This window comes from Emiliania huxleyi (genome assembly GCF_000372725.1).
Source record: "Emiliania huxleyi CCMP1516 unplaced genomic scaffold EMIHUscaffold_387, whole genome shotgun sequence".
NCBI classification, from domain to species: Eukaryota; Haptophyta; order Isochrysidales; family Noelaerhabdaceae; genus Emiliania; species Emiliania huxleyi.
The window spans coordinates 24,078-50,594 of NW_005199065.1; the positions used below are offsets into that span (position 1 = coordinate 24,078).

The 26,517-nt window shown below is 62.9% G+C and overlaps 10 protein-coding genes across 10 annotated transcripts in view; 7 read left to right on the forward strand and 3 right to left on the reverse strand.

Moving 5' to 3' along the window:
- Positions 1 to 619, forward strand: part of EMIHUDRAFT_118228 (hypothetical protein) — a gene marked incomplete at both ends in the record, with an annotated part of 2,282 nt that extends 1,663 nt beyond the window's left edge. The window contains one exon of the mRNA XM_005771371.1: positions 116 to 619. Coding sequence (XP_005771428.1) covers positions 116 to 619 — 504 coding nt within the window. The remainder of the gene's footprint in view (positions 1 to 115) is intronic.
- A 3,384-nt stretch (positions 620 to 4,003) lies between these two features.
- On the forward strand, positions 4,004 to 5,356 carry EMIHUDRAFT_243403 (hypothetical protein; the record flags this gene model as incomplete). Its single annotated transcript, XM_005771372.1, has 2 exons — positions 4,004 to 4,567; positions 5,012 to 5,356. 2 exons carry the CDS (start codon positions 4,004 to 4,006, stop codon positions 5,354 to 5,356), a joined length of 909 nt encoding a protein of 302 aa, XP_005771429.1.
- Positions 5,357 to 7,791: 2,435 nt separating this feature from the next.
- EMIHUDRAFT_243404 (hypothetical protein) lies at positions 7,792 to 8,341 on the forward strand (the record flags this gene model as incomplete). Its single annotated transcript, XM_005771373.1, has 2 exons — positions 7,792 to 7,812; positions 7,886 to 8,341. 2 exons carry the CDS (start codon positions 7,792 to 7,794, stop codon positions 8,339 to 8,341), a joined length of 477 nt encoding a protein of 158 aa, XP_005771430.1.
- Positions 8,342 to 10,765: 2,424 nt separating this feature from the next.
- EMIHUDRAFT_59117 (hypothetical protein) lies at positions 10,766 to 11,280 on the forward strand (the record flags this gene model as incomplete). The annotated part of the gene is made up of 3 exons (XM_005771374.1): positions 10,766 to 10,810; positions 10,881 to 11,035; positions 11,103 to 11,280. Coding segments are annotated over 3 exons (378 nt in total), but the record flags the coding sequence as incomplete, so codon positions are not given.
- Positions 11,281 to 13,332: 2,052 nt separating this feature from the next.
- On the reverse strand, positions 13,333 to 13,605 carry EMIHUDRAFT_75591 (hypothetical protein; the record flags this gene model as incomplete). The annotated part of the gene is made up of 1 exon (XM_005771375.1): positions 13,333 to 13,605. A coding segment is annotated over one exon (273 nt), but the record flags the coding sequence as incomplete, so codon positions are not given.
- A 620-nt stretch (positions 13,606 to 14,225) lies between these two features.
- On the forward strand, positions 14,226 to 16,512 carry EMIHUDRAFT_118232 (hypothetical protein; the record flags this gene model as incomplete). Its single annotated transcript, XM_005771376.1, has 3 exons — positions 14,226 to 14,524; positions 14,615 to 15,455; positions 16,207 to 16,512. 3 exons carry the CDS (start codon positions 14,226 to 14,228, stop codon positions 16,510 to 16,512), a joined length of 1,446 nt encoding a protein of 481 aa, XP_005771433.1.
- A 1,906-nt stretch (positions 16,513 to 18,418) lies between these two features.
- EMIHUDRAFT_243409 (hypothetical protein) lies at positions 18,419 to 20,188 on the forward strand (the record flags this gene model as incomplete). The annotated part of the gene is made up of 3 exons (XM_005771377.1): positions 18,419 to 18,571; positions 18,652 to 18,725; positions 19,198 to 20,188. The coding sequence occupies 3 exons, from the start codon at positions 18,419 to 18,421 to the stop codon at positions 20,186 to 20,188; spliced, it is 1,218 nt and encodes a 405-aa protein (XP_005771434.1).
- A 142-nt stretch (positions 20,189 to 20,330) lies between these two features.
- EMIHUDRAFT_445045 (hypothetical protein) lies at positions 20,331 to 22,050 on the reverse strand. The gene is made up of 5 exons (XM_005771378.1): positions 21,739 to 22,050; positions 21,451 to 21,668; positions 21,150 to 21,310; positions 20,929 to 21,076; positions 20,331 to 20,774 (listed from the first exon to the last, which is right to left on the reverse strand). The coding sequence occupies exons 1-5, from the start codon at positions 22,034 to 22,036 to the stop codon at positions 20,535 to 20,537; spliced, it is 1,065 nt and encodes a 354-aa protein (XP_005771435.1). The 5' UTR covers positions 22,037 to 22,050; the 3' UTR covers positions 20,331 to 20,534.
- A 1,062-nt stretch (positions 22,051 to 23,112) lies between these two features.
- EMIHUDRAFT_243411 (hypothetical protein) lies at positions 23,113 to 23,628 on the forward strand (the record flags this gene model as incomplete). The annotated part of the gene is made up of 1 exon (XM_005771379.1): positions 23,113 to 23,628. The coding sequence occupies one exon, from the start codon at positions 23,113 to 23,115 to the stop codon at positions 23,626 to 23,628; it is 516 nt and encodes a 171-aa protein (XP_005771436.1).
- A 299-nt stretch (positions 23,629 to 23,927) lies between these two features.
- EMIHUDRAFT_243412 (hypothetical protein) lies at positions 23,928 to 25,062 on the reverse strand (the record flags this gene model as incomplete). The annotated part of the gene is made up of 2 exons (XM_005771380.1): positions 23,928 to 24,596; positions 25,003 to 25,062. The coding sequence occupies 2 exons, from the start codon at positions 25,060 to 25,062 to the stop codon at positions 23,928 to 23,930; spliced, it is 729 nt and encodes a 242-aa protein (XP_005771437.1).
- Between the last annotated feature and the right edge of the window lie 1,455 nt (positions 25,063 to 26,517).

The following is a 26,517-nucleotide window of genomic DNA, read 5'->3' on the forward strand; positions in this document are numbered from 1 at the left end:
GGCCTCGACGGCGCGGCCCCGGGCACCAAGCTGTTCGGGTGCCACACCAAGGCACAGACCCCCCTTCTTCCCCTCTTCCTCCCGCCCTTGACTGCTCCACCAATCCACCAAACAGGTCCAATTCGACGCCCTGCACGACGTCCTCATCCACAACCCCAAGGGCCTCCCCGCGATCACCAAGGCGGACGGCCGCATCCACGTGGCGGACAAGGACGGCCGCTCCTGGCAGTTTGACCTCTTCTCCCGCCGCGAGTCCATCTTCTGCTCCAAGCACGAGTCGCAGCAGACCGCACAAAAGAAATCACAGAAAAAGAAAACCACTCCGGAATATAGGTGCCTCAAGCTGCCTCCATTCGCGAGGTTCAACGGCGTCGTCGCGCACCACATCACGCAGCTGCAGCAACAAGGGCTGGTGGGGGACTTGAGCCGAGTTTGGTGCGACTGCCGCTCGCTCAGCGGCCCCCCACCCGGCCCCTCGACCGCAAACAAGTCCGCGGAGGAGACGGCAGCCCTGCGCAACCGCCTCGTCGAAGCGCGAGAGAAGCGGAAGCGAGAGCGGGAGGAAGCGGAAAAGGCCTACGCGAAGCGCCGCGGCTCCACCTCCGCCGACAACGCATAGGGCCTAGTGATGCTGCTACACAAGCGCCACCCTCTTCCGAGCCACCTAATCCCGTTTAACATCCAGCGACCGTCTCCACCCTTTGTGATGAGAGGGGAGAGCGAGAGAGACCTCGTGGTCGAAGGATTCGGACAGGTGCTCGGAGGCCGACGCGCACCAGAGGCAGTAGCAGCAGACCACAATCCGCCACTCCTAGTCCATGCATCATCGGCACTAGTCACGCCGGACAAGAGACAAGAGACACTCTCCAAGATGCTTACTCACATGATCCAGGGCCAAGCCATAGGACTGGTCTGCGCTTGCGCCCCGCGCCGCTGCCACGGCGAGATCATACTAGAAAAGCTGAAGAAAATGTATTGCGAGATAGCAAAGTAAGGCTCATGGTCTAGTGGTTCGGGGACCAACATTCTGTCTAAAGGCCCGGGTTCGGGTTTATCTCGGACATGTTTTTGGCCACACAAAGAAGTCACTGTGAGAGTCATTTTGTTGACACAAAAGAGAAACGATTTATCACCTTGACAAACAGCGACGACCAGCAGCACCGACCTAGAGCAGCGTCCTGCCGAGTGTGTGTAGCACCGACGCAGACGCACCCCAGGCACTACACTACGACGGCTAGGCAGACCTCACCAGTCCGATAAGGATCAACTGGAAGGTTGAACCTCGAGCTTAGACAGAACGGGCGCGACAGACTCCAGGGGAGATCGCGCTCTACTCGGGGCACCAAGGAGGAAAACCGAAACCGTTTGGGTGCCCCACAACAACTCAAACGCCACAACTTAAGCGCCACACCTCCCCCCCACGTCCCCCCCCCTTGGGGACGTAGCGCACGCCCTTGCTCGGAGAGAGTGGGGGGGGAGGGGGGGTGGGGGAATAGGAGGAGCCAACGAGCTCGGAGTAAGGTCCACAGTAGAGAGGCCGGCATTTAAGGCGTAACTTCACCCTCGCTCACCTCGAGTATATCTAGGCGCCCTGGTGCAGTCGGTCTTCGGATCAGCGGCCAGCTTCCCATCTAGGGCAGGGAACCCCCAGCGACGCTAGTGTGGCCTACGGTAGCCATAGCTTGTACGCGATCCCGGGGCAGGGGGGTGTGGACTCTGGAGCTCCAAGAGAGGATCGAGAGAGGAAGGGAGATTGGTGTGCCGGTTTTTTGAGCTAGCAATTTTTTTTTTATAATATAAGAAAGGCTAGTTCCATTTCACTGTGGCACAGCTCGCGTTACAAAACCTTGATTTGACCATTTGCGCGACAAAGGTACATCTGGGTGCCTTCCAGAGGCAGCTGCGACCCCGCCGAGTGGACGGTAACGCACAGCAGGTGGCGCGGTGCGTTACCGTCCACTCCGCTGGATCGCAGCTGCCTCTGCGCGTCCTGGGGATGTACCTTTGTCGCGCGCCGGAGACGACTCGACGCCGCTGAGATCGGAGATCAAGCTCTGACAGGTCGCACGTCGCTCCTTTGACGCCGACGTGACTCACCCGTGCAGATCACATCAGGACACGGTCTCGACGCGCTCGGTACGACGCGTGCGACCCGTCTCGGGTCAGGTGGCACGACGCTCATCGCGCCTACCAGCGCTGCCGTGCAGGTTGCCACGACGAGGTCGAGCACGCTTCTATACGCTCGCCGAGCCTTCCTTTCCATCCCATTTGGCAGCCTGGGAACGGTGGCGGTCAGAGGCAAAGCATACGAGGGGTGGTGGAACCACATGTCACGGCTACTGCCGGCTCGACCCCACGATAGCCTCCGGAGGCTGACTTTGAGGCACAATCATCGGACGACGTCGGCGAGTTGAGTCGCGCTCGCGGTAGCCAGATGACCTCTCATACTAGTATCATCGGCCATGGCCGCAGGGAGCGCGGGGGAGGGCGCTGGGAGCAACACGGAGCTCCGTTCGACGTTTTCAAGATTAGCGTGTCAGAGTGAAATGGAACTAGCCAAAGCGCGTGTCGCATAGATTAAGAAACCACGCCGAGCGATTTCTGCAAAAATCTAAGAAACCACGGCGCGCCGCAGGCGCGGCTCCGAGAAAAGGCCAGAGACGAGTGTGAACGGGAGCTCCCAGCTCGTCCTCTGGGGGCGGGGGCGCGGGGGCCCCCGGAGGCACCGTGCGCCGCGCAGCAGTGCGGAAACGGGGCCCCGGCTCCGTTAGTCTCCGTTAGCACCAACTTCCCGATTAAGCTAGGTTAATCAGAGGGCAGATTTGGAGAGATCTCGAGGAGTACATACAGATAGACCCTCCAACCATCAGAAAACTCCGACCTGATCGGTCGTACTGACCGCCGACAGATCACTCCAGACAGCAGACAGGCCGACGTCTGCACGCGGCCGACACTCTCTCTCGCGGCCGGCCGGGCGAGAGGCTTGACACGATCCGACCCTGCGACCCTGACGCTGCTGCTCTAGCTATCAGACATGCACTGCTGACTGCTGCCACAATGTGCGACCTGTGCTGGCCCACTTGGCGGCCTTCCCGGTCAGTGGTGAGGCGCAGTTCAGAGCTGTCGATGGCGCGATGCCGCACTGGTCCCACATCGGTGACACGAGACCACCACGTTTGCCGGTCCAAGAGAGAGGCACCGGCGCTGTCCTGAGAAGGTGCGTGGTCCCTCTTGACTGCCCATGCGCGCGAGGCTGCGTAGGCATAGCCTCGAGAGTGCCAACAGCCAATCCGAGGCGACGCGCATTGCGTCAGAAGCGTGCACGCAGCTGGAAGGACACCTTCCTACTGGCCGTACGATCAGGTCGTCACTGAATGCTTGATACTAAGGCCGCGAGCTATGCAGGCGGTCAGTTGTGCATCATGGCACGGTCAGCAGCGCCGACAGGCTGTCGCAAGGCGTGATAGCATGGCCGCAAGTACGCCGGATTCCCATGAAAACAAGTAAAAATGCGCAAAAAAGAAGAGGGAAAAATCGAAAAAATCGGCGCCTGCGGCGGGCCATGGGACCCCATCGCCCCCCCGCACGGATACCCTCTAGGGCCCTCGCGCCCCCCAGAGAGCTCGTCAAGATTTCTCTTCGCCTGCGCGGCGCGCGCACTTGGCATTTTGCACACCGCTGTTTATACTCGTTTATTCACGAGGCGACCCCACTTGGAGCACTTGGAGTGCAGTCATTAACCGCACATCCAGGGCCGGGGAGCTCAGAAGCGCACCCAGCGGGCCGGATGATTGGCATCGGGTTGCGGGCAAGAGAGCCCTAGCCCTGGGGGTGCGCGTTCGCAGGGAAAGGGCCGTAAAGTAAACAGAGGTCCCAGCAGGCAACCTCGTTTGCAAGTCTGCGGTGTTCTGATGAGTGAGAGGTGTGGATGGAGGCGTGTGCGTCTTGAGTCGGTGGCAGACTGGCTGGCGGCATCGGATTAGTGACCGCAGCTCTACCATAAATGTCTGACCAAGCGCAAGCGGACTCGCACAGCGATTCGCTGTGCTCGTCCCAAGTTCGCGGCGGCAGGCATCTCCTCGTCCTCTCCTCGGCGGGCAAGCCCATCTTTTCGCTGCAGCACGGCGACGAGACGTCCGTCGCCGATCTTGCCGCGCTTGTCGCCGCAATCGTGTCCTTTGTGCAGCGCGGCGGCGACGAGATCCGGCACGTGCGTGCGGGCGCGACCTCGCTCGCCTTTCTCGTGCGTGGGCCGCTCTATCTCGTCGCCTCCTCCTCGTGCGGCGATACGGTGCCCTACCTCTCCCGCCAGCTGGCCGCACTGCACGCGCAGCTCCTCTCTGTCCTCACCTCAAAGGTGGAGGAGGTGTTCGCGCGCAACGCCGGCTTCGACCTGCGCTCGCTCCTCGGCGGCACCGACCGCGCTCTGCAGAGGATGCTGCGCGGCGCCACCTCCTCTCCCTCGCTGCTGCTGCAGGCGCCGCCCGCGATGCGAGCACCGCCGGCGCTGCGCGGCGAGCTCACGCGAAGGCTGCGGCGGAACCGGCCGGCGCCGCTCCTCTTCGCCGTGCTGCTCGGCCACGGGCGGCTCCTCACGGCGCTGCGCGGCCAGCGCGCGGCGCTCGGCGCATCGGACCTGCTCCTCCTCCTCAACGCGATCTCCGAGGCGGCCGAGGGCGGCGAGGGCGGCGCCGAGGGGAGAGGCGGCGAGGGCGGCGGCGGCGAGGGGAGGGGCGGCCGGCAGTTTGCCGACGACCAGTCGCAGTCCTGGCTGCCGCTTTGCTTGCCGCACTTCAATGAGCGCGGCTTCTTGCACGCGCACGTCTCGACCGTCGGCCAGCACCTCCGCCTCGTCCTCCTCTCGCCCGACCGCGACGCCTTCGCTCCCCTCGCCGCGCACCGCGACGCCTTTGCCGCCTCGCTCGCCGCCCTCGCGCCACCCGCCGCCTCCGCGCTCGCCGCCGCCCTCGCCGCGCCCTCGCCGCCGCTCGAGGCGGCCGGCGTGCCCGAGCTGCTGCACTACGCCTACACGGCCACCTCCCTCGGCCAGTCCATCTCGCCGCTCCTCCCGGCCGGCAGCCCGTACGCCGAGCCGGCCGCACTCGAGCGGCTCCTCCGCCGTTACCAGCGCGCGCAGGCCCGCACGCACGCCAAGGGCAGGGACGGCCCGGCGCACGAGTACTTTGCGGCCTCCGACTCGGAGCTCGTCGTCGCGTGGCGCGGCGCCGGCTTTGAGCTCTACGTGGCGCTCTGGCCGCTGATACAGCTTCCGGCCGCGGCCGCAGCGTGCAGCCAGCTACTGCGCTGGCTGCGGCGGGAGGAGAAGGCCCTCTTCCTGACGTACACCAAGTATTGAACACCCACCCTGGGTTTTTACTTAAGTGTTAAGAAGTCTCTCCACAGAGAAGTGTACTTGAGCGAGTGAGCTTGTGTACCTTGTTACGTAGTGTCCTTGTGTGGTTTCTTCTCTTTCCTCGTCGCGAGGAGACACTCGCAAAACCGTGCACGTATAGAGCCGTAGAGGTAGCGTAGAGGGAGCGGACCGTGAGTTCAGGAAATCCGGGGACGCGACCCACTTCGCCACAGACGGTCCCGCGCCTCGCCGCTAGGACGGCGACACGGCCGCGGCTCGTGTGCGTGTCGCCGTCTTTGTCCGGAGTGAATACTCCAACGCACTCGTCGGTGACGGTGTCCCCGGATTTCGCCGCGCTCGGCGAACCTCGACAGCGCTTTCGGTGGCATGCAGCTCTTTGCGACAGAAGCCTGGAGAGCAGCTCCTCTGCTGCTCACACACTCTGCACAGTTGACACAGCCTACTGTGCGGCTGCCACAGCTGTGACAGCGATGGGCTCGCCCTCACTGGCCCTCAGTCACTTGTGCTGCGGCTTGTGTGAGCGACCGCACTGGTCACTGCTCGGCGACTGCCGGCACACTGTGAGACCATGGGTGTGAGGTTAAACCACGCTACCAGCGCTTGGTCACATCGTCCCCGAGGTCAGATCCTTCTACTCTGTTGATGACAAGACTTGTCTACTGGCTGGAGCCGAGCAGGAGGGCCCAGCGCACAACCCCTGGTCAACTCAGGGTCCACACCCCGTACCGCGCGAAGGTACAAGGTTCTCCCCACACTCTGATCTCTGACGTCTCTCTGACCTGACTGTCAGTCTGACGTATCTGAGACTGAGAGTGAGACGTGAGAGTGAGTTTTTGAGTACTGGGAGAGTGTAGTGTGTGTGTAGACGTGAGGCGGAGAGCCGGGAGGTGGCGCAGGTGCGGGCGAGTCCGCGCCCTGGTCTTGCTCGGTTCTCTCTCACCCTCTCAGCAGCTCGAGTCGTCCCTCGAGGAGACGACCGAGAGAAGATAGCGCTTAGCGGTTAGCGCAGAGGCCCCCCCGGAACGCGGCGCTATACGCGGGCGGTTGACCAAGGCTGCCCGCGTGTATGTGCGGCCTGAACCTGTTCGTGGAGCGATTTTGGTTTGTTTGCGGGCACGCGTGACGCACGTGTGTACGTGTCCAGTCTCCACACTCCAGTCAAGTGTACGTTACTTTTAGCTTACTGGGAGAAGGGGGACTCTCTCTCTCCAGTGTATGGAGAGTGTGTATGTGAGAGCGGAGAAAGGAGTGGAACGAGAAGGCGCTCAAGAAGAAGCCCGTACTTGTAATTTGAAGAGACAGAATGATTGACGATATGGAAAGCAGGGCGCATGGCAAGGAACCTTCCATCCCGGCCGGCGGTGTTGTCCCCACTCACAGTTATTTATGGTGTTATGGCTCTCTGGGCATAGCAGCGGGCCCATAACAGCCATAACACCCATAACATGTTATGGGAGGGCCGTCCCGGGTCCACGGTGTTATGGCTCGAGAGGCCACGCCGGACTGCTCGCCGCTGGAATTTCCGCTTCGCGCGCGGCCGCGCGCGAGGTAGGTTCGGCATCGATCGCCAAATATTTTCTCTTTTGCCCTCAAGTTAAATTCAATAACATATACCTGCCTCCTGAGGCTGAGCGATGGCTTCAGATTGCTCAATCAAGACCAGCCCCCCCCCCCCCCCTCACGCAATTTGCTTCCCGTTTCTAACTCGTACTCTCTGCAGCTCTGCACGCTTCCCTCCGTTTTTAACTTGTATGTCTTTCCCGCAATTTAACTCACGTCCTTTTTCTTTCCTTTTTCCACTACATGTCTCGAGGTTTCTAAAAAGGTTATGAGGTTTTGGCCGAGTCATAACAGCGCTGTTATGAGGTTGTTATGCTGGCTGTCATAACAACCAGTGGGAGGTGTTATGAGTGCTATGAGGTGTTATGGAGGTGTTATGAGGTGTTATGGTAGGGTGGGCATAACAGCCATAACAGCGGTGGAGGTGTTATGAGGTGTTATGAGGTGTTATGGGGTGTTATGAGCAGCCAGCCATAACAGCCATAACACCTGTTATGGCCGCTCCCATAACCTTGAGTGGGGACAAGCGGTGGTTCGAATCCACATGCTAGTCCTGTGACTCATGTTTTGACTCATGAGCCGAGCGAGGGGGAGGGGTGTGAGAGGCCTGACATCTGAAGCTCACCCAATGGAATTCACCCAAAAGAGGAAGTGAGGAACTCCGACCCACACCTGGATATGGATGGATGATGTGCTGACTGAACAAGCTCCTCTCGCTCGACTCTCGCTCGTGGCACGATCGGTCCACAACTGCCACCACCGACGACATCTCCAAGCACCAAGGAGATGATGGAGAGGCAGATGGTACTCTGTGGGATTTTGTTGAAAAGGCCCTGCAATCTCTCTCTACAGCATGCATGAGCCGCGCACCGACAACGGTGCCCGCCACTCGCCATTTGCCGTCGGTATGGGGAAAAAGAAAGTCTCGAGTACGCCACGCGCGCGCTCGAGGCGGCGCCCGAGCTCGGCGCCGCGCACAAGTGGTACGCCATCCTCCTCGGCACGAGGCCCGGCTCGACGGCCGACAAGATCAAGTCGTCCTTTGCGGTCAAGCAGCACTTTGACCGCGCGGCGGAGCTCGACCCCGCCGACCCCACCTCGCGGCACCTGGTCGGGCTGTGGTGCTACGAGGTGGCGAGGCTGTCGTGGCTCGAGCGGAAGGCGGCGAGTGCGCTCTTCGCGTCGCCGCCCGAGGCGACCTACCAGGAGGCGTACACGCACCTCTCCCACGCCGAGCGGCTCGAGCCTGGCTTCTACGCAAACAACCGGCTCCTGCTCGCAAAGTGCTGCTCGGAGATGGGCCAGAGGCAGGAGGCGCGGGACTGGCTCGCCGAGTGCCTCGCGATGGAGCCGCGCGACGCCGACGACCGCAAGGCGCTGCAGGAGGCGGCCAAGCTGCGCTATTGAGCTCTGAGCTCCACAAAGGGGCGGCGCGTCGTGTCTTGGGTGTCGATCTTGGGTGAGCTTTGGTGGGCGCGGCGGGGATCGCGGGAAGGGAGGCAGGCGAGCACGCACAGGGCCAGTGCGGCCAACACATGCGAGTACATACAGTATCAGTAACCTGGAAATTCGAACGTCGCGTGGGATTATCCTCTAGGACTCGTATATGTTATACGTTTATGTTGGGTCATTATACATTAACAAGAAACAGGGTCCCTCTAGCTCTCTACACCGCTCTTGACCCGCGAAGTCTTGAGGCGCTTGTGACTGTGTGCATGCATCCAGGAGTGTGTCAAACCCTCTCTTAGACACCATTGGCATTGCGCATGGCTTGTGGCCTTGGGAGTCCCCCCCCCCCCCCCCCCCGCCCAGACCCCAGACAGCCAGAGCTTCTTGTATGTTTTGTAATGACCAACATCAAGAAGACAACGGCTGCTCAGGCGGCCGCTCAGGCCGCTCAGGCGGCCGCTCTCGGACGGTACAGGTTGGTCACCCTCCGCTTGGTTCTATCCAGTATCCTCGCGGCGACTGGTACACCTTGTACTGGGATGGCAGCTCGGCCGACAAGGTCGCAAGGCGCGCTGTCTTCCCGACGCTCGAGCACGACGACCACGACCCCGGCGCACCCTCGCAGAGCGCATCAGGCGCGACAAGCGCGAGCGGTCCGACCGCTCCTCCGACGACTCCTCCTCCGACCAAGACTCATGCGGCTCCGGCTCTACTAGCGAGGCGAATGACATATTCGACACCCTCGGCGACCATCTCGGCTACGGTTCCGACTCCGGCTTCGGCTGGTAGTCGACAAGCTGCCGAGCCCAAATCACTGTCAGTGCCAGATTTCTTGTTGGCTTCTAAAAATCTCTCTCTCTCCAACATCCGTGTTCTGTGTTGTTTTGTTACGGGAGGAAGGGATGTCGTTTCTTTTTCCGAACCCTGTCGAACGGGTGAACATGTGTGTTTTATTTTTGCTCGGGGCGGACATCATGACGGGGTAGTAGGGTAGGTCTTGTAGGTCTGGGCCCTCCCGTCGGGGTTTTCCCTCTCTTCACGCTGGAATTTTCAAACAAAATTCAAGGAATTTTCACAGCAGAACAAAGAAATTTTCCGGGGAAATCACGATGTCAAACGTGGTCCCCAAATGGGTGATCTGATGCTTGTAGGGCCTGAGAGTGGCCTGCCATGCCACAGGGAAGGTCTCCTGGTCTGTGGTTGCAGGAGAGTACCACACCATCCATCACTTTAGTTGGTATAGTACCCCACCTTCACCCATCCACTATGGAGCACTTGGTCTTGGAGTGCAATTATCAGCCTCACATCCAGGCGGCCGGGGGGCTAAGTCCTAAGAAGCACACCCAGCGGGCCAGATGATCGGGATCGGGTTGCGGGCAAGAGAGCCCTAGCCCTGGGGGGGTGCGCGTTCGCAGGGAAAGGGCCGTAATGTAAACATGGGTCTCCGAGAGGGCTCCGTGTACCGGGTTTCCCCTTTAACTGCAGAACGCCCCCTCTACTAGTTTCCCATAAGTAGGGTAGGTAGGTAGGTAGGTAGGTAGGGGCAGGGGAGGGGCCGGCCAGGTTTTTGCAGAATTTCATCATGATGTCCGCCAAAAATAAAGTACCTCCGGTGCACAAAAATGAGCGGAAATTTTGGGGAGTCGTCTCAAGTCTCACGTGAATTCGTCCCTGTCTCACTCTCAGCGTCTCAGCGGTGTCTCAATAGATCCAGCACTCCGTCTCAACACTTCCGTCTCACTTCCGTCTCTGACCTTCTCGTCCGTCTCAGCGCGGCAGGCTCCCGAGAGTGCCGAGATTGCCCAAGATAACCCGTGCAACCTCATGGGTGGTCGGGGCAGTGTGGCAGGCGCCCGAGAGTACCCGAGATCGCCCTCGTGAAGCGGTCTGATGCGCAGGGGTCACCTCGGGGCAGTGGCAGGAGCCCAAGCACGCAACCTCGGGCAATCTCGGGTATTCTCGGGCGCCTCCCACTGCCCGACCACATCACGACGTTGCACGGGTACTCTCGGGCAATCTGGGCACTCTCGGGCACTCTCGGGCGCTCTCGGGCGCTCTCGGGCACTCTCGGGAGCCTGTCGCGCTTGAGACGGACGAGAAGGCAGGAAGAGACTGCAGTGAGACGGACGAGAAGGCAGGAAGAGACTGCAGTGAGACGGAAGTGAGACGCGGAGTGATGGATCTATTGAGACACCGCTGAGACGGCAGAAGGAGAGACGGAAGTGAGACGGAAGTGAGACGGAGTGATGGATCTATTGAGACACCGCTGAGAGGTGAGAGTGAGACAGGGACGAATTCACGTGAGACTGAGACGAATCAACGTGACGCCCCCGCTTACACACAAAAATAAAAAAAGGCCGGGCCTGGAGTCGCGGTGGAGCTATGCTGCCGCTCTCGCTGCTGCGAACCGCGACGGGCAACCCGATGGTGCGCTCGCGCGCCTCGCGCCGCGCCCAGCCACTGCAAACTCACCCGCCCCTGCTCGCGCGCGCGCCAGCTCGTTGAGCTCAAAAACGGCGAGACCTTCAACGGCACGCTGGACTCGTGCGACAACTGGATGAACATCAAATTGAAAGAGGTCATCTGCACCTCTCGCGACGGCGACCGCTTCTGGCGCTTGCCGGAGGTGGTGATCCGCGGAAACAACATCAAGTGAACAGCCGCGCCGGCAGCGCCGCTGCGCCGCCCGGCCTCACGCGGAATGCGCGCCCGCCGTCAGGTACTTGCGGATCCCCGAGGAGGTGATCGACATGGTCCCCGAGGAGGACCTCTCGATGGCAGGCAAGGGCAAGGGCGGCAAGGGCGGCAAGGGCGACGGCCGCGGCCGGGGGGGCAAGGGCAAGGGCGACGGCAAGGGGCGCGGCGGTGGCGGTCGCGGAGCTGGGAGGGCGTCAGGCAGGGGCATGGGGCGCGGTTAATTTAGCGTTTGCACACGCATGTCGTCTACGTTTTTATACGTGTATCATCGCCGAGACATAAAGTAGAAAAGGCGGTGCGCGCGCGTTTTTTGTCGATTTTGAGAGAGCCGGCCCCACACCCCACAGGTGGCCCTAAAGGGAAAAGGGGAAGGACCCTGAGCTGAACAGGGGTTGTGCGCCGGGCCCTCCTGCTCGGCTCCAGCGAGTAGACAAGTCTTGTCATCAACAGAGTAGAAGGATCTGACCTCGGGGCCGATGTGATCAAGCGCTGGTAGCGTGGTTTTACCTCACACCCATGATCTCACAGTGTGCCGGCAGTCGCCGAGCAGTGTCGCTCACAGCTCACACGCAAGCCGCAGCACAAGTGACTGAGGGCCAGTGAGGGCGAGCCCATCGCTGTCACAGCTGTGGCAGCCGCACAGTAGGCTGTGTCAGCTGTGCAGAAGTGTGTGAGCAGCAGAGGATAGAGCTGTCAAACGTTAACTTTGGGCCTAACAGTTGCACTATTGTTGGCTGAAAATCCTCAACGTTGTTCAAGTGTTCGCCCCAGGCCCAGCCCAAGCTGTTACTGTTTGTTACTGTTGTTACTGTTGTTCAGTGGTCAGCAAGCAGAAAATGCCCAAAATCCCGGGTAAAACCCGAAAATACCTGGGTTTTTCCAGGTATTTTCGGGTATTACCCGCACTGGACGCTGGAGATCGTCGTGGGTCACTGCCAGGCCTTCCTTATTGTTGTTCAGCTGGCCTAACGTTAGCTACTGTTGTTGGGGAGCCCCACTGTTGTTCTGTTGTTAACTGTTAACACTAGCAACACTGTTCAGCTCTTAACGTTAAACAGCTCTAGCAGAGGAGCTGCTCTCCAGGCTTCTGTCGCAAAGAGCTGCAAGCCACCGAAGGCGCTGTCATCGAGGTTCGCCGAGCGCGGCGCAGGTTGAGGGAAGCCGCCACCGACGAGCGCGTTGGACTTTTCACTCCGGACAAAGACGGGCACACAGCGGATGGTGCGGGGTGTGTCCCCGTCATAGCAGCGAGGCGCGGGACCGTCTGTGGCGAGGTGGGTCGCGTCCCCCGATTTCCGTCAACTCACGGTCCTTCCCCCGTAGGGTTGCACCCCTAGCCCACACGCGGAGAGACACCGCACACGCCGAGACTCACACCGCACTCCGTCAGAACTGCAAGAGCGATGGCGCGAATCTCTTGGAGCGGCCGTCACATATTCGCCGCGGCCGCCTTGAGCATCTCGATCTGCTGCCGCTCCACGGGTGTGAGCGCCCCCAGCTGCTCCGGCGTCAGCCCCCGCACCTGCTCGAGCAGCATGCGCTGGTGCGGGTCGAGCCCGCCGCCCGCCGGCCGCGGCGGAGCGGCGTGCGGCGTGCCGTAGGCGTGCGGCGTGCCGTACGCCTGCCCCCACCCCGGCGGCGGCGGCGGCGCGCCTACGGCCGCATGCGAGTCCGCGTCTCACGAGCCGGCCAGCCGCGCCGCAGCCGCGGCGGGCGTCTCCGCCGTAGCCGCCGCCGTAGCCGCCGCCGTAGCCGCCGCCTGGCGGAGCGCCGCGCGGCGGCGGGCCGCGCGGAGCGCCGTAGCCGTACCCGCCGTACGAGGGCGGCGGATGGTCGGCCAGCAGCCTCTGCGGCGGCGGCGGCGGCGGCGGGCCTCTGCCGGGAGGCGGCCGGTGGATGTGGGCGCGCTGGTCGTACGGACCGAGGCTGGGTGGCCGGTGGTCGAGCGAGCGGTAGTCGGCGCTGAGCGGCGTGTACAGCCGGTCGAGCGCGCGGCGCAGCGCTCCGTACAGCTGCGGCTGCGACTGCAGCAGCAGGCGGGCCTGCTGCGGCTGAGCGGCGAGGAAGGCTCGCGACTGCTGCACGAGCACGGCAAGCTGCTCGCGGCTCGCGTTTCCAATCACCTGGCCGAGCGGGTCGCTGCCTCCCGCGCCCAGCTGCCCGCCGGACGCCTGCCGCCCAACGCCGAGCTTTGCACGCTTTGCGCCGCGGCCAGCGCCGGCAGCGCCGGCGCCGCTCGAGTCGCGCGTGTCCTGCTCGGCGATGCCAAGGCGGAGCGTCCGCCCGCCGAAGTCGACGTCGGCCAGCTGCTCCACTGCGGCGACCGCTGTCGCGTTGTCCACATACTCCACAAACGCAAACCCCTTGCGCTTCTGGGTGGCGTGGTCGACGACGATGCGCAGCTTGACGACCGGGCCGACCTGGGCAAATAGGGCGCGGAGCTCGGGGTCGTCCGCCGTGCCCTCCATGGGGATGTTGCCCACGAACACCGTGCGGAGCCGGTTGCTGCCATGCGGTGCTGACATGCTCTCAGGCTCTCAGACAGCCGGTTGTGCCATCGTGCCTCCAGGCTGTCGGTCGAGGCACAACACGCTCACTTTCTTTTTCAAGCGGGATGCGGGATGCCTTGAGTTATGTGTGCGCCAACTCAGGGTGTGTGGCAGCCAGCTGGCTGTGTGTCTTGTGAGCCTGTTTGTGTCTGTGTGTCGCTCGTGCGTGTCGTCATCATCTGTCCAGCGTCCACCCATACCGCGTTGGTGTCCAGTCCGAGCCTGGCTGTTCTTCACCTTACTACCTACCTACCTGCGGGATGACGCACCGACCCTTCACGAACCGAAAGGCTGTGCAAGGGCAGAGGTCGGCGCCCCATTCCGTTTAGTGTCTCATCAGCGAGCGGGTCAATCAGTCAGTCAGTCAGCGCAGGGCCCCGTCCATCCACTTACTTCCGCCCCACTTGGCGCCATGGCGCAAATGCCGGCCAGGCCGGCCGGGACAAGGGGGAGCGAGGGTGGAGGGCGGAATGGGCGCCAAGCAGGGAGGGAGGAGGGGAGGAAGAACAAAGTAAAAAAGAAACAGAGCCCCGACTCGAAGCCGAGCAGTTGAGACGCCGTGGGCGGCGAGCAGTTGAGACTTTTCCTCTCCTATCATGGCCTTCATGCCTCCGACACCTCCTCTCTGGAACCCGGACGAGTCGGGTGCGTACGGCGGCGACTCGGTCGCCGAGCTGGATCTCGGAACCGTGCTAGCGCTGCTCGCGTGCGGCGTCGGGGTCTCGCTCTGCTGCATCTCCTGCTGGACGAACCGGGACCCGCTGCTGGACGAGCTCGCGATCCAGCTTGAGCCCAGGCTGCTGACCCGCGGCGCGCCTGCGTCCGAGGACGCCTTGCCCCGGCCCGCGGCCCCACGGAGGCGACGAGACTCTCCACGCAAGAAACTGCGGGACCGGTGTGCGCCGCGCCCACCACGGCCCACGCCGCTGGCCCGTCGCCGCCGCCTCGGCCGCTGTCATCCCGCCGCCCCCGCCGCCCCCGTCAGGTACGACGCCGAGGAGAGCGGGCAGGGCGCCCACAACGACGACGACTCGACCGGGAGCGAGACGAGCAGCGAGAGCCTGGCCGCGGGCCAGACCTTCAGGGCGGGCCCGCCGGGCAGGAGGCGAGCCAGGGCGGGCGGGCGGCGCGCGGGGCGGCGGCCGCGCGGGGGCGGGGGCGAGAGCGAGAGCGAGGAGGAGGACAGCGACGACGACGACGAGGCGGACGGGGAGGAGAGCTCCGACGCAGACGACGACGTCGAGGCGAGCAGCAGTCATGGCAGCAGGGCGAGCGGCTGCTCCTCCCTCTCCGACCACCTGACCGCGGTCCTGCAGAGCCAGCGGAGCGGCGGGGCGGGGGGGTCGGCGCGCGGCGCGCGCGCGAGGCGAGGCCGCCGCCGTCCTCCTGCGAACACGCGCGCGCTGCTCGCCGCAGCATTTGAAGACGACGACGACGCGCCGCCGCCTCCTCCACCGCCTCAGTCGTCGCTCGAGCTGGCCTCCGTGGTTCCGCCGGACTCCGGGGCTGCGGAAGAGGCGGCGACCTCGCCGCCCGAGACGGACCCGGTGGCCAAGGCTTGGTCGGTCCAGGCCTCCCCCGAGACGACCCGGGTGTGGGCGGAGCGCGCCGCCGCGGCGGAGGCGGCGGCGCGGCAGGAGCTCGAGCGGGAGAGGGAGGAGCGGGCGGCGGCGGAGCGGCAGGAGCTCGAGGAGAGGCTGGCGCAGGCGACGGCGCGGCTCGACAAGGCGAAGGAGGCCCTGAGCGGACGCCACTCGCTCGGCGGCCGATCGGCGGACGCGAAGGTCGGGGGCAGCCGCGACTACACGTCTGTCGACGTGGAGGCGGTGCGGGACGGGACGTAGCGCGGCGGCTCCTTGCGGTGCAGCCGCACGAATGATTTGCGGCAGCGTCCGCCACACGCGGGTGGGCAGGGAGGGGTATTACCTTTAAGTGCGAGCCGGGGGGCCGTCTTCACTCCGTGCGCGGTTATGGACTGTGGAAGTGTGGTGTGTCGAAACCCCCCCCCCCCCCCCCCGACGCGTCCGTTTCGCCTGTAGCCGTACCCATGGGCATGGCGCATGGGGGACCCCTAGGCCTGGAGCTGGACGCTGGAGCTGCAGCTGGACGGCTTTAGCGCTAGCCCTACTAAGTACTATAATATGAGAGTTTTAACAGTTATGAGCCGTATAGGCGTAGCATTCATGACAGTGCTCAGACCGGAGTGGCAAGGCTAGAGGGTTTACCGGCATCTAGGTGCTTTTCACATCTGCAGATAGTGCAAAAAAAAACGGTGCCATAGGTATATGTGGTTGCTCTTTTCCGCGAATTTTTACAAGCAGATATCTGGGCAGATCTGGTTTCGGTACTTTATCTGGGGTCCTGCCGTTGTCCCTTTATCCGACCGGCCGGAGTTTCGGAGTATGTAGCTCTTACGAACATACCCGTAGCGCGTAGGTGAACTGCTGACAGGGTTTGCGATGAGGAGCGATCCGAACGTGGTATTCGGGTGATCAGATCCTTTTTGCGGGTGGTGAAGAAGAAATCTTCCGGGTGGTGAAAGGCCCGAAAAATATTCTTCACGCAGCATTCACACAGCTCAACTTTACCGGCATCAAGAAGGAGGTCGCGCCCGCCGATTCGACCCCGGTGCTCGATGAGCAGTACCTCGCGGAGTCCGAGGAGTCGGCTCGAGCTCGACGTGCTCGCGTGGTGGAAAAGGCCAAGGAGACAAAGTGGCCGGCGCTTGCCAAGATGGTCAAGCAGTACTTCGCCGCACCGGCCTCCTCCGCGGGCGTCGAGCGCGTCTTCTCGGCCGCGGGCAAGATGCACGGCGACCTCCAGAAGTCGGCCAAGGACACCACGCTCGAGCACTCACTCTTCGCGGCGTTCAACACCGAGTAGTGAGTCGACTGGTGCGCGGCTTGAACGGCAGCGCGGGTGAGAGGCAGCGCGGGAGCGCGCCTCGACCCTCCGGCCCTCGCGCCCTGCCGCGCCCGCGGTGTGTCGCGGCCGCTGTCCGCCGTGCCGCTGTCGGAGTGTGGGTGTGTCTTGGTGCGTGTCTGGACGGTCGGTATCTGCTTGGTATCTGGGTGTGACGCGCTCTTTTACATGGCTGGTAGATACAGATAGTGGCTCTGAGCCTTCAGATATCTGGCAGATACCCAGATATCTAGGTATCTGGTTCATCTAAACCCTAAGCCTTGCTCAGTGGTCAGTCAGTGCAGTCACGAGTCAGCACACCCGCCCAGGCGCGCAGCCCCAGGCCCAGCGCAGTACCCCCTCTCCACACTCCAGAGTCCAGAGAGCGCAGTCCGCAGAGGTCCTCCAGGGAGCGTACGTCCCAAGACCAAGCAAGGCTACGGACTACACGTAGGGTGGGTGGGGGTGTGATGTGTGAACAGATCCTGATATCTGGGTAACAGGCACTATCTGCCACTCTCAGAGCAACTAACAAGTAACTAAGAGGTCTCTAAATGACACACCATGGATCAGATCTCCAGAGATATATTGAGATCTGAGGGAGGGTGTAGAGGATGCAGAGTGTAGAGCGCTGTAGAGCTGTAGAGCTGTAGAGATGTAGAGCGCTCTGGAGCGCTGTAGAGCTGTAGAGCTCTACATCCGCCGCGTGACGATGCGGGTGCGTTGTAGAGCGATGTAGAGGCGCTCTACAACGTGAAATCTCTACAACAAACTCTACATCATAAGCGGCGAACGAGGCACGCACGGTCTCTCTCCGACATGAGGCGCGTTGCACTCGCCAGTGCTGCCCTGGCCTTCTGTCTGCCCGCCCAATGGGTGGCAGGTGCCTCTGCTGCTGTGGCGTGCCTCACGGCTGCGACTGGCCGGCGCCTCGGCGCGTCAGCTCGGCTCGGCGTAGCGATAGTGGCCAGCGCAACTCGCCTGGACTCAACGCTCAGCCAGGAGCTCCCGCACGCGCTGGCGCGAGTCATGGCGCATGCAACGCTCAACAATGATCGCCTCGCCTCGCGCAAATGCGACCGTCCTCGCAGCCGACAGTCCACCGCCTGCTAAAGAAGCACTGCGACGAATGCGGCACCGGCGACGCATGGCAGGCTGGTCATGACGCAGTTATAGGGTGTTGGTGTGCCGTCAGAGTGACTCTCTGTGTGTCAGGGATAGTCAGGGCCGTCCATCTGAGCTCCAGTAAGCTCGGAGACTGTACACCCCATTAGTGCGACTCGACCTCTTTGAGTCACTGCCTTCCCGGCGGGTTGGCTGTAGAGCCTCTACAACAAACTCTACAGCAAAATCGCGCTCTACATCGCTCTATCTAGCCTCTACAACGCACCCGCCTCGTCACGCGGCGGATGTAGAGCTCTACAGCTCTACAGCGCTCTACACTCTACATCCTCTACACCCTCCCTCAGATTGAGATCGTTGAAATAGCGTGTGGCCAGCAAAGAAAACGCAATCGCGGCGTAACGACAACGTCTGTCTGCGCACGACCGGTGCCGGTGTCCGAAGGCGGTCCGCGTAGATGGCAGCCTTGCATGCAACCTATCGCTCTCCCAATAAGGCTGTCTCGTCAACAGGTATACGGAGAGAGCAGCATCTGCCATCCAGGCCGCTCAGTGCCGACATTGGTGCACGGCGTGGCCGACAAGCGCTCGCAACGGCGGCCAGGCAAAGGGACTCAAGCCTATACCAAAGGCTGCACCGCATTGTGCTTGCCCTCCAGCTCTTACAGACACCAGCCGCCAGTAGCGGCGCGCATTCATTCCGCGGGCTCTTGACGCAGCTGGAAAGGCTGGAGGTTGAAGCACGCGGTGGCAGTCAGAGCCGCTCAATGTCCACCGCCCTGTGGCTCCTCCAGCGCTCTGTGCCGCCAAGCGTTTCAGCGCCAATGGGTAGTGACGACTTCAACCAGGCCCTCGGTGTACTCATCTGGCTACTCACCCATTTTGACGGCCCACAGGAGCAGGCTACAGTCGCAGAACCGGTCGTTCTGTGCCCAAGTCGAGCCATGGCACACGAGGCCGACGACGGCACACCACTGGGCTCGCCGGCGCCCCTCGCGAGGACCCCAAATCCAGCGCCGGCGCCCAAATCCAGGACCCTCAAGCACTGGGAGCCTCCTGCCAGATGGCCAACTGGTACTTCAATGAGCGACGGGACGAGTCTTCCCGTCACGTCGCCTCTACTCGGCAGCACCGCGGTACTCGGCAGCTCTCTTCCGGCTTCCACAGCCCCGCTTCTACTCGCCGAGCCCGGGGTGGCGAAGAGCGAGCCTCAGCGGTTAGACCGAAGCTTCCAGTTTGGCGAGGTGGTCGTCGATGCGCCGCCTACCACCAATCAGCCGCTTCGACTGCGAACTCACACGCCGACCACTGAGCTACACCTACAGCAAATACCGATTTCCTCGATTTCCTCTCACGGAGAACCTTTCAAGGTGCTCGCTGGAAAGCGCACTACCAAGCTGGCTGAAAACTCGGCCGTGATCGACCCACGCACTCTCGAAGAAGAAGGGAGAGCGGCGTGCTTGGAGGCGCAGGAGCGTGCGCTCGCGAGAGAGAGGCGACTAGCAGCCAGGATGCAAGAGCCTGCTCCCACCCCGCTGCGCTCAAGGTGCCACGAGGACGAGGCGCTCGCGAACGACACACTGCAGCGGCGCCTCGCCATCGATGAACGCGCCTGGCGAGAGGAAGAGGCACAGTCGCGACGTGCGGAGGCCGATGCGGTCCTGCTACGCGAAAAGGGTCTCTGCCTTGCCCAGAGCGCGCGCCTTGGGCTCTCCACCTCGGTCGACGCTGCAGCTGGCTGCACGGCAGTGATGGGTACAGAGGAAACGCTCGCCTGCCCACAGCCGCTCCTTTGCGCCACCACCGAGATGAGGTCGCTCATCAACGACCTCCACTCCAGCTTCAGTCTCTTTTGCACCTCGCCGAGCATTGCGGATGATCCCCTCTCCGTTGTCTCGGGCCAGATCAGGGGAGGAGGAGCGGTGTCGAGCTCAGACGTCGAGCTTGCTCTCGAGGCCTTCGGTCAGCACTATCTATCCCTGGCCGGCCGAGAAGCGCTCTCGAAAATATGGACCGCAGGGCAGGTCTGCTTTGCGGATTACGCGCAGACCATGCTGCGGCTTATGGCTGGGTTTGGGCCGGGCAGCCTCGCGTTGACCGAGAATGAGGCACTTGCAGCGCTCTACGTTGCGTTCCGCCTCTTTGATTACTCGGGCAGCGGCGTTGTTGGCATGGCGGACATTGAGCTCGTCTTGCAGGCGCTTTCCTGCCACCTCGAGTCGCATGAGGTGAGTGAGCTGCTTGGGCACCTGCAGCAAAGCGGACACGACCCAAGCTCTGAGCTCCCGTTCCATTGCTTTCTCTCCCTCTTCATGCCTACGATTCGTGCGGGAACGGAGTTGGCGGGCAGAGCTGACTCGGAAGCAGCGGCAAGCGAGACAGACAGGCACCAGCCGAGTGAACTCGTCCTTCTCGGTGGCGGAGGCACCCACTTTGCAGGCGGTGGCGCTGCGGGAGCCCGTGCGCAACGGGCAGCGGCAGGCGAGAGTATCGCGCGGTCCGGGACTCTGGTCTCTCACTCCCTCCACTGTCCCTAGCCCTACGTCACCTCTACACACGTGGAGCACCCCCACACGGCTCACGCCTCACGGGGGGGGCCCCCATGAGCCATGTGCCAAGTGTGCGTCATCCGCGTTTCATGGTCCGTCATCCGGCGCGTGTGGATGTGTGCTTGACGTGACGTCTCGCGCCATTTTTCTCACACTGGCCTCACGCCTCAGCAACACTGCGAACACACAGCTTAGGCACAGGAGCGACAGCAGTCACGAGACATGCACAAACAAAGCGGGGCCGAAGCGCCGGGGTTGTCTCGTCTTCCTCGAGCCACAGGCGCCCACATGGTCCGGCGGCGGAAGGAGCACAGGGGCGGGGACGCGGTCGGTCTCAGCGCTGCGACATCACCATGTGCTTCTTGTAGACGGACATGAAGCGGGCGAGGAAGGCCTCGAGGTGGAAGACCGCCTTCTGGCCCGCCTGGAGCCGGTGCTCGTAGATTGCGGCGTGGTGTAGCGCCTCGTGCTGGACCGGCTTGGGGCAGCGCTTGAGCAAGGCGATGGTGAGCTGCTGGAAGATGAGGTCGGGCGGGATGCACGAGCTGATGAGCTCGTACAGCCGGCCGCGCACCTGCGGCGAGCCCGGAGCGCTGAGCGGGGCGGCTCCGGGGAAGGGCCGGGAGGGGTGGAGGGGGTGGCGCCTCTCAGCGCGGGCGGGGCGGGGCATGGCGGGTGGGCATGGCGCGCGGGCAGGGGGGGCAGGGGGGGGGGGCGGGCGGTCTCGCCTTGAGGAGCTGGCGCGGCGACTGCTCGTGGAGCACGTCGAGTGCGACTGCGTCAATGTAGGCGAGCCAGTCGGGCTGCTGCAGCGGCTGGTTGTCGGTGAAGGGGTACTGAGCAACCTTGCACGCCTCGAGGGTGAGGATCGCTCGCCTGGCCACAGGGAGAGGCGGGTGAAGAGGCGCCGCCCTCGCCCGCGCACGCCTCGCCGGCGAGGGTCGCTCGCCGCAGGTTCCGCTCGCTCGCGGTGGCGATGCGCATGGCGAGCCCCGCAGGCAGCTTGAGCCCCTCCTTTTGGGCAACCGATCCGAGGACGGTGCAGATCTCGTCGTGCGTCGGCGCCGCGACGCGCAGGCACATGCAGCGGGACCGGATCGGAGCGATCACCTGCGGCCGGAGGAGGGGAGGCGGTGGGACGGGCAGGCAGGCGGGCGGGAGGGCGGGAGGGCGGGTGGCGGGTGGAGGTGTATCCATGAGGCGGTCGGGCGCCGGTGAGTCGGCCGGATGGGGCAGGAGTGGGCGGGCGCCTTGGACGGGTTGGTGCAGATGAGCAGCAGCCGGCAGGTCGAGACGTACTTCTCCATCGTGCGGCGCAGCGCGTGCTGCGCTGGCTTGCTCAGCCGCTCGACCTCGTTGAGCACGACAACCTTGAAGGCGCGCTGGCCGTCAGCGGCGGCGCCGACGACCGGCGCGGTCTGCGCAATCTCCTTGATCACCTCCTGCACCACCTCGCGGTCACGATTGCCTGCAAGGGCGGGTGGGTCACTCAGGCAGGAGACGGGAGGCGCGAATTGCGCCGCTCCCGCCACGGGCACCGGCATCAGACGGGTTCAGCTCGATGTGATGCGGCGAGGAGAGTAGCGTGAGCTCAACATTGTGGGTGCCGATCTTGAAGGTGCGGCTCTCGACCCGCAGCTTCTCCGCCGATGGCCCGTGCAGCTCCCGCAGGAGCGCCATCACCCGCGTCTTCTTGCCCGCGCCCGACGGTCCGTAGACGAGCATGTGCGGAAAGTCACCGCCGGCGACGAGCCGCTTCAACGACGCGCTGAGCGAAGCGCCGTGGTCCAGCCCATCGAGCGTCCTGGGACGGTACTTGTCGACGAGCAGCACCATTTGGCGGGTAGTTGGCTCCCGCGCAGGAGTGGGAAGAGAGAAAGCGTGGTCGACAAAACGGACATGACAAGAACACAACAAGCCTCTCTCACATGACAAGCGATCCCACGACAGCGATTGTGGGGACTACATGAGATCCTTACGTGAAGGGTGGAGGGGCCCGTCCGCAGAGCTAGGCGGTACGGGCGCCCTCCACTGCGGCTGAGCGCAAGAAGCCGTCCGCCGTTTGCTTGTTCGTGACCCAGTTGGTGCGCATCTTTGCGCGCCTGCTTGTTGATGTTTTCGGCGTCGCCCGCCACCGGCACCGCCGCCATGGCCCATGGAGATCTGCTGCGTGTGGTGGACGACGAAGCAGGAGGCGCTCGCCGACGCCGCCCCGTACACCATCAGGTCCGTGTTGGTGCCCGCCGCTTCCTTGAACACATGACTGCTTGCAAACAAGAACAGCGCAAGCTCTCGCAATAAAAGGGACAACACTGCTTTCGGTGGTAGTTTTTAGGAGTGGGAAGAAAAACGCGAAAATAAAGAAAATGCTGCGACAAGGACCGAACCGCCAGCACGTGAGGGAGGGCGAGACGATCGAGGGGTCCCGTACCATGCGGAATCGACCCTATCCAGTGCTCAAGTGCTCAACAAGAACAACGCAAGATCTCGCAATATCCAATAAAAGGGAGACTCTGTCTGTCATGTCGGGGAGGACAAGACAGACCCACCGACGAGCAGCACCATCCATTGGCGGGTAGTATTTGGCTCCCGCGCGCAGGGGTTTTAGGTATATTGTTGGCAAATCAAGACACAGAGCTCACACAGAATCACAGCGGGAGGAAAGCGGCGAGTCGCAATTCCTGGGGTCCTTGTGGCGGGCCACCCTGTCCGGGGTGGGAAGAAAAACCTAGGGGGTTTCTTTTCTGGTTTGAATATACTAATACACCGGACATCACCGGACATCAGGAGTGGCCCGCAGGAGTTGGAAATAGCGGAAAATAAAGAAATGCGCGGGCGAGGACCGAACCGCTGCTGCAGCTGGCAGCGCCGGCGACGTCCCTAAGCGTGTGGACCCCCACAGTTGAACGCTTATGCCGCCACAGCGACTGCTGCCGCCGCTCCTGCTCCTACTCCTCTGCAGCGGCCCGCGGATCGCCGCTGCCGCAGACGGTGCCGATTGGGGAGCTGCGCTCTCGTTTGCCGCCGCCTTCGCCGAGTCGGCCCTAAGCACGCAGCAAAAAGTGAACCACAGCTCTGGCCACCGCTACTCGTACTCGTTCAGCGCGGCCAGCCACGCGTGCAGCAGAGAGGGTGTCGCGGTGGGAGGCCGCCCGCGCTCGGCATCGCTGTGTGCCCAGGCGGCCGGCGCGGCCTCCTGTTCGTCATTCATGTATTCCGAGCCGCTTCGCTCGTGCGTCTGCTGCTCCCGGCTCTTTCCGGAGCGGAACGACACGGCGCGGGCACGGCTCTACAGCACGCACGAGGTGCTCGATTGTGCCGAGTTTGCGACGCCGCCGAGCGCCGAGGCGCATGGCTCGCTCGACTCCACGATACTGCACGGCTACCAGTATCTTTGGTGGCGTCTAAAGGATTACCTGGACTGCTAATCATGCCTTTCGATCCATGTGTGTGCGTGCCGTTTCGTATTTCGATGCCCTCAGCGGGTGTTGCTGCGCCCTCCCGCGGGCCGCGGGGCCTCCCCGCCGGCCCCCGTGGGGCGGGGCCCGGGGCCAGCGGGGCCCGCCGCGCGCAAATAAAAGGTTTATACGCGCCTCTTTCTCTTTTGATCTCTTGCATACATGCTTTCTCTGTTGATCTCTTGCATACATGCTAGAACGCGGTGCACATGGCTCTAGTGAGAAATTCGAGAACGGGGTCGTTACTCTACGCGGTTCGCCTGTGAAAGCTAGCTCTGCTGATGATTCTCAAACATGTTGGTGAGCTCGCCGGGCCGCTCCTCCATGTTCTTGAGGCAAAAGTCGGCCTGCTGCACTCCCTCCTCCAGCGCGGCGCGCCACAGCTCGGCCGCCGCCGCCGCGTCCTTCTCGACGCCCGTGCCCGTGTACAGGAGAATGCCGAGGTTGACCATCGCCTTGGCGTGGCCGGCGTCGACGGCGTCGCGGTAGTAGCCGGCGGCGCGTTTGCCGTCTTTGGAAATGGGCTGCAGCTCGGCCTCCGCCGCGCCGGGCGAGCCCCACGGAGGGTGCAGCGGGTCGAGTGCGACGCCGGCGTTGAACATCGACCGCTCGCACCCGGCCGCCGCGCCTCGCTCGGTCCACTGGAAGGCGGCGCGCGCGGAGCGGTCGACGCCCTCGCCGTTGCGGAAGCAGAGCGACAGGTTGAGCATCGCCTCGGCGTGCCCCGCCTCGGCCGCGCGCTGGTAGCACCGCGCTGCCGCCGACGGGTCGACCTCGACATGCGGCTCGCCGAGCGCATTCTCACCGAGCAGCCCGTCGTACGCGAGGCCGAGGAAGAAGTTGGCGCCGGCGGATCCGGCGCGCGCCGCGCTGGCGAACCCGTCGATCGCGTCACCCACCCGCCCCGCGTCCATCTGCGCCAGCGCCTGCTCAAAGGCCTGCTCGGCGTCCGCCTCGGCCCGCTCGTTGGCGGCGGGCGGCGGCGGCGACGGCGGCGGCGCTGCGGCGGTGGCGACCAGGCGCGGGGCGAAGACGAGCGGCACGCGCAGCGGGCGAGCGAGCGGGCGCCGGAGGCCCGAGAGACGAGTGATCATGTGTTGGCTATGCGAAGATTTTTTTTGGGAAAATTTGCAGTTTACTACGTTTTGAGCTTTTCTCTTGCAGATTACTACACACCACACAATCCACCTTGCAGATTACTACACACACACAATCCGCCTTGCAGATTACTACACACCACACATCCACCTCGCAGTTTACTCACCTGCAAATCCGAGGTTGCAGTTACTGGTTGAACGCTGAAACTTGATTCGGGCGTCATCCTACTGGGCTCAAGAAGGTCACCGGCTTCCCGTGCGAGTGCTTGGCGGCTGTGGCGGTGCAGAAAAAGGGTGTCCCCGACATTGCTCAGCTCGTCGACTCCGAATACACCACGGCCGTCTGGCAGGCGCAGTACAACTTCAACTTTGCGCCGGCAGTGTGCCAGATGGACCGCCGAGCCGGCTCAAGCTGCCCGTCTTCCTTCCAACCAAGCCAGGCAGGCCCAAGCGGGGCCGCATCCTGTCTCCAGGCGAGGGGTCGGGCGCGAAGAGGAGGCGAACAGTGGCACCCTCTGGCGACGAGGATGCTTCTCAGACCGCCGCAGCCCTCACCGCAGCTGCCGGCGCCGACGACGCAGGGCCGATGGCGAACGCACCTGCCTTGCCAGCTCCACCTCGCGCGTCTCGGCAGTACGGTTGCCGCAGGTGCGGCGCCCCGGTCAGGAAGGGCTGCGGGTGCAAAAACCAACCTCGGATCATGCGATGAATGTGTGATGAGTAGTAATCTGCAAGGTGGATTGTGTGGTGTGTAGTAATCTGCAAGGTGGATTGTGTGGTGTGTAGTAATCTGCAAGGTGGATTGTGTGTGTGTAGTAATCTGCAAGGTGGATTGTGTGGTGCGTAGTAATCTGCAAGGTGGATTGTGTCTGTGTAGTAATCTGCAAGGTGGATTGTGTGGTGTGTAGTAATCTGCAAGAGAAAAGCTCAAAACGTAGTAAACTGCAAATTTTCCTTTTTTTTGCGAAAGCCCTCACACGACACTTGGCACGGGACTGGCGCGCACTGGCACACCAAAAGGTACACCAAAAGAATTAAGAATCTCGGAGATGTTTACTTTACGGCCCCCCTTTCCCTGCGAACGCGCACCCCCCAGGGCTACGTACGTGGGCTAGGGCTCTCTATCTAGCCCGTAACCCGATGCCGATCATCTGTCTGGCCCGGTGTGCTTCTTAGCCCCCCGGCCCTGGTGCCTGGATGTGCGGTTGCTGACTGCACTCCAAGTGCTCCAAAATCAACTCTCTCTCACAGCAGACAGGCTCGACACAGGTGCGGACTGGCAAAAGAAGTAAACCATAATCCCACTCCGGCGTCCGCCGCACCCACCCGCACCCCTGGCAACACCCCACCCCCAACCGGAACCGCCCACAACCCCGCCCCAGGCCCACCCCGCCCCAGGCTCAAAAAAGAATTGACGTGGCGGTGGCCCCTTCCCTGCGAACGGCCGAACGCGCACCCCCCAAGGGTCACAGACAGGGCTTTCTTGCTCGTAGAGCCTGTCCCCGACTGAGGGAGGGTGTAGAGGATGTAGAGTGTAGAGCGCTGTAGAGCTGTAGAGATGTAGAGCGCTCTGGAGCGCTGTAGCGCTGTAGAGCTCTACATCCGCCGCGGGACGAACTGCGTGCGTTGTAGAGCGATGTAGAGGCGCTCTCCAACGTGCGCACTTGAAATCTCTACACGTACGTGCATCAAAAGCGGCGAACGAGGCACGGTCGCTCTCCGACATGAGGCGCGTTGCACTTGCCAGTGCTGCCCTGGCCTT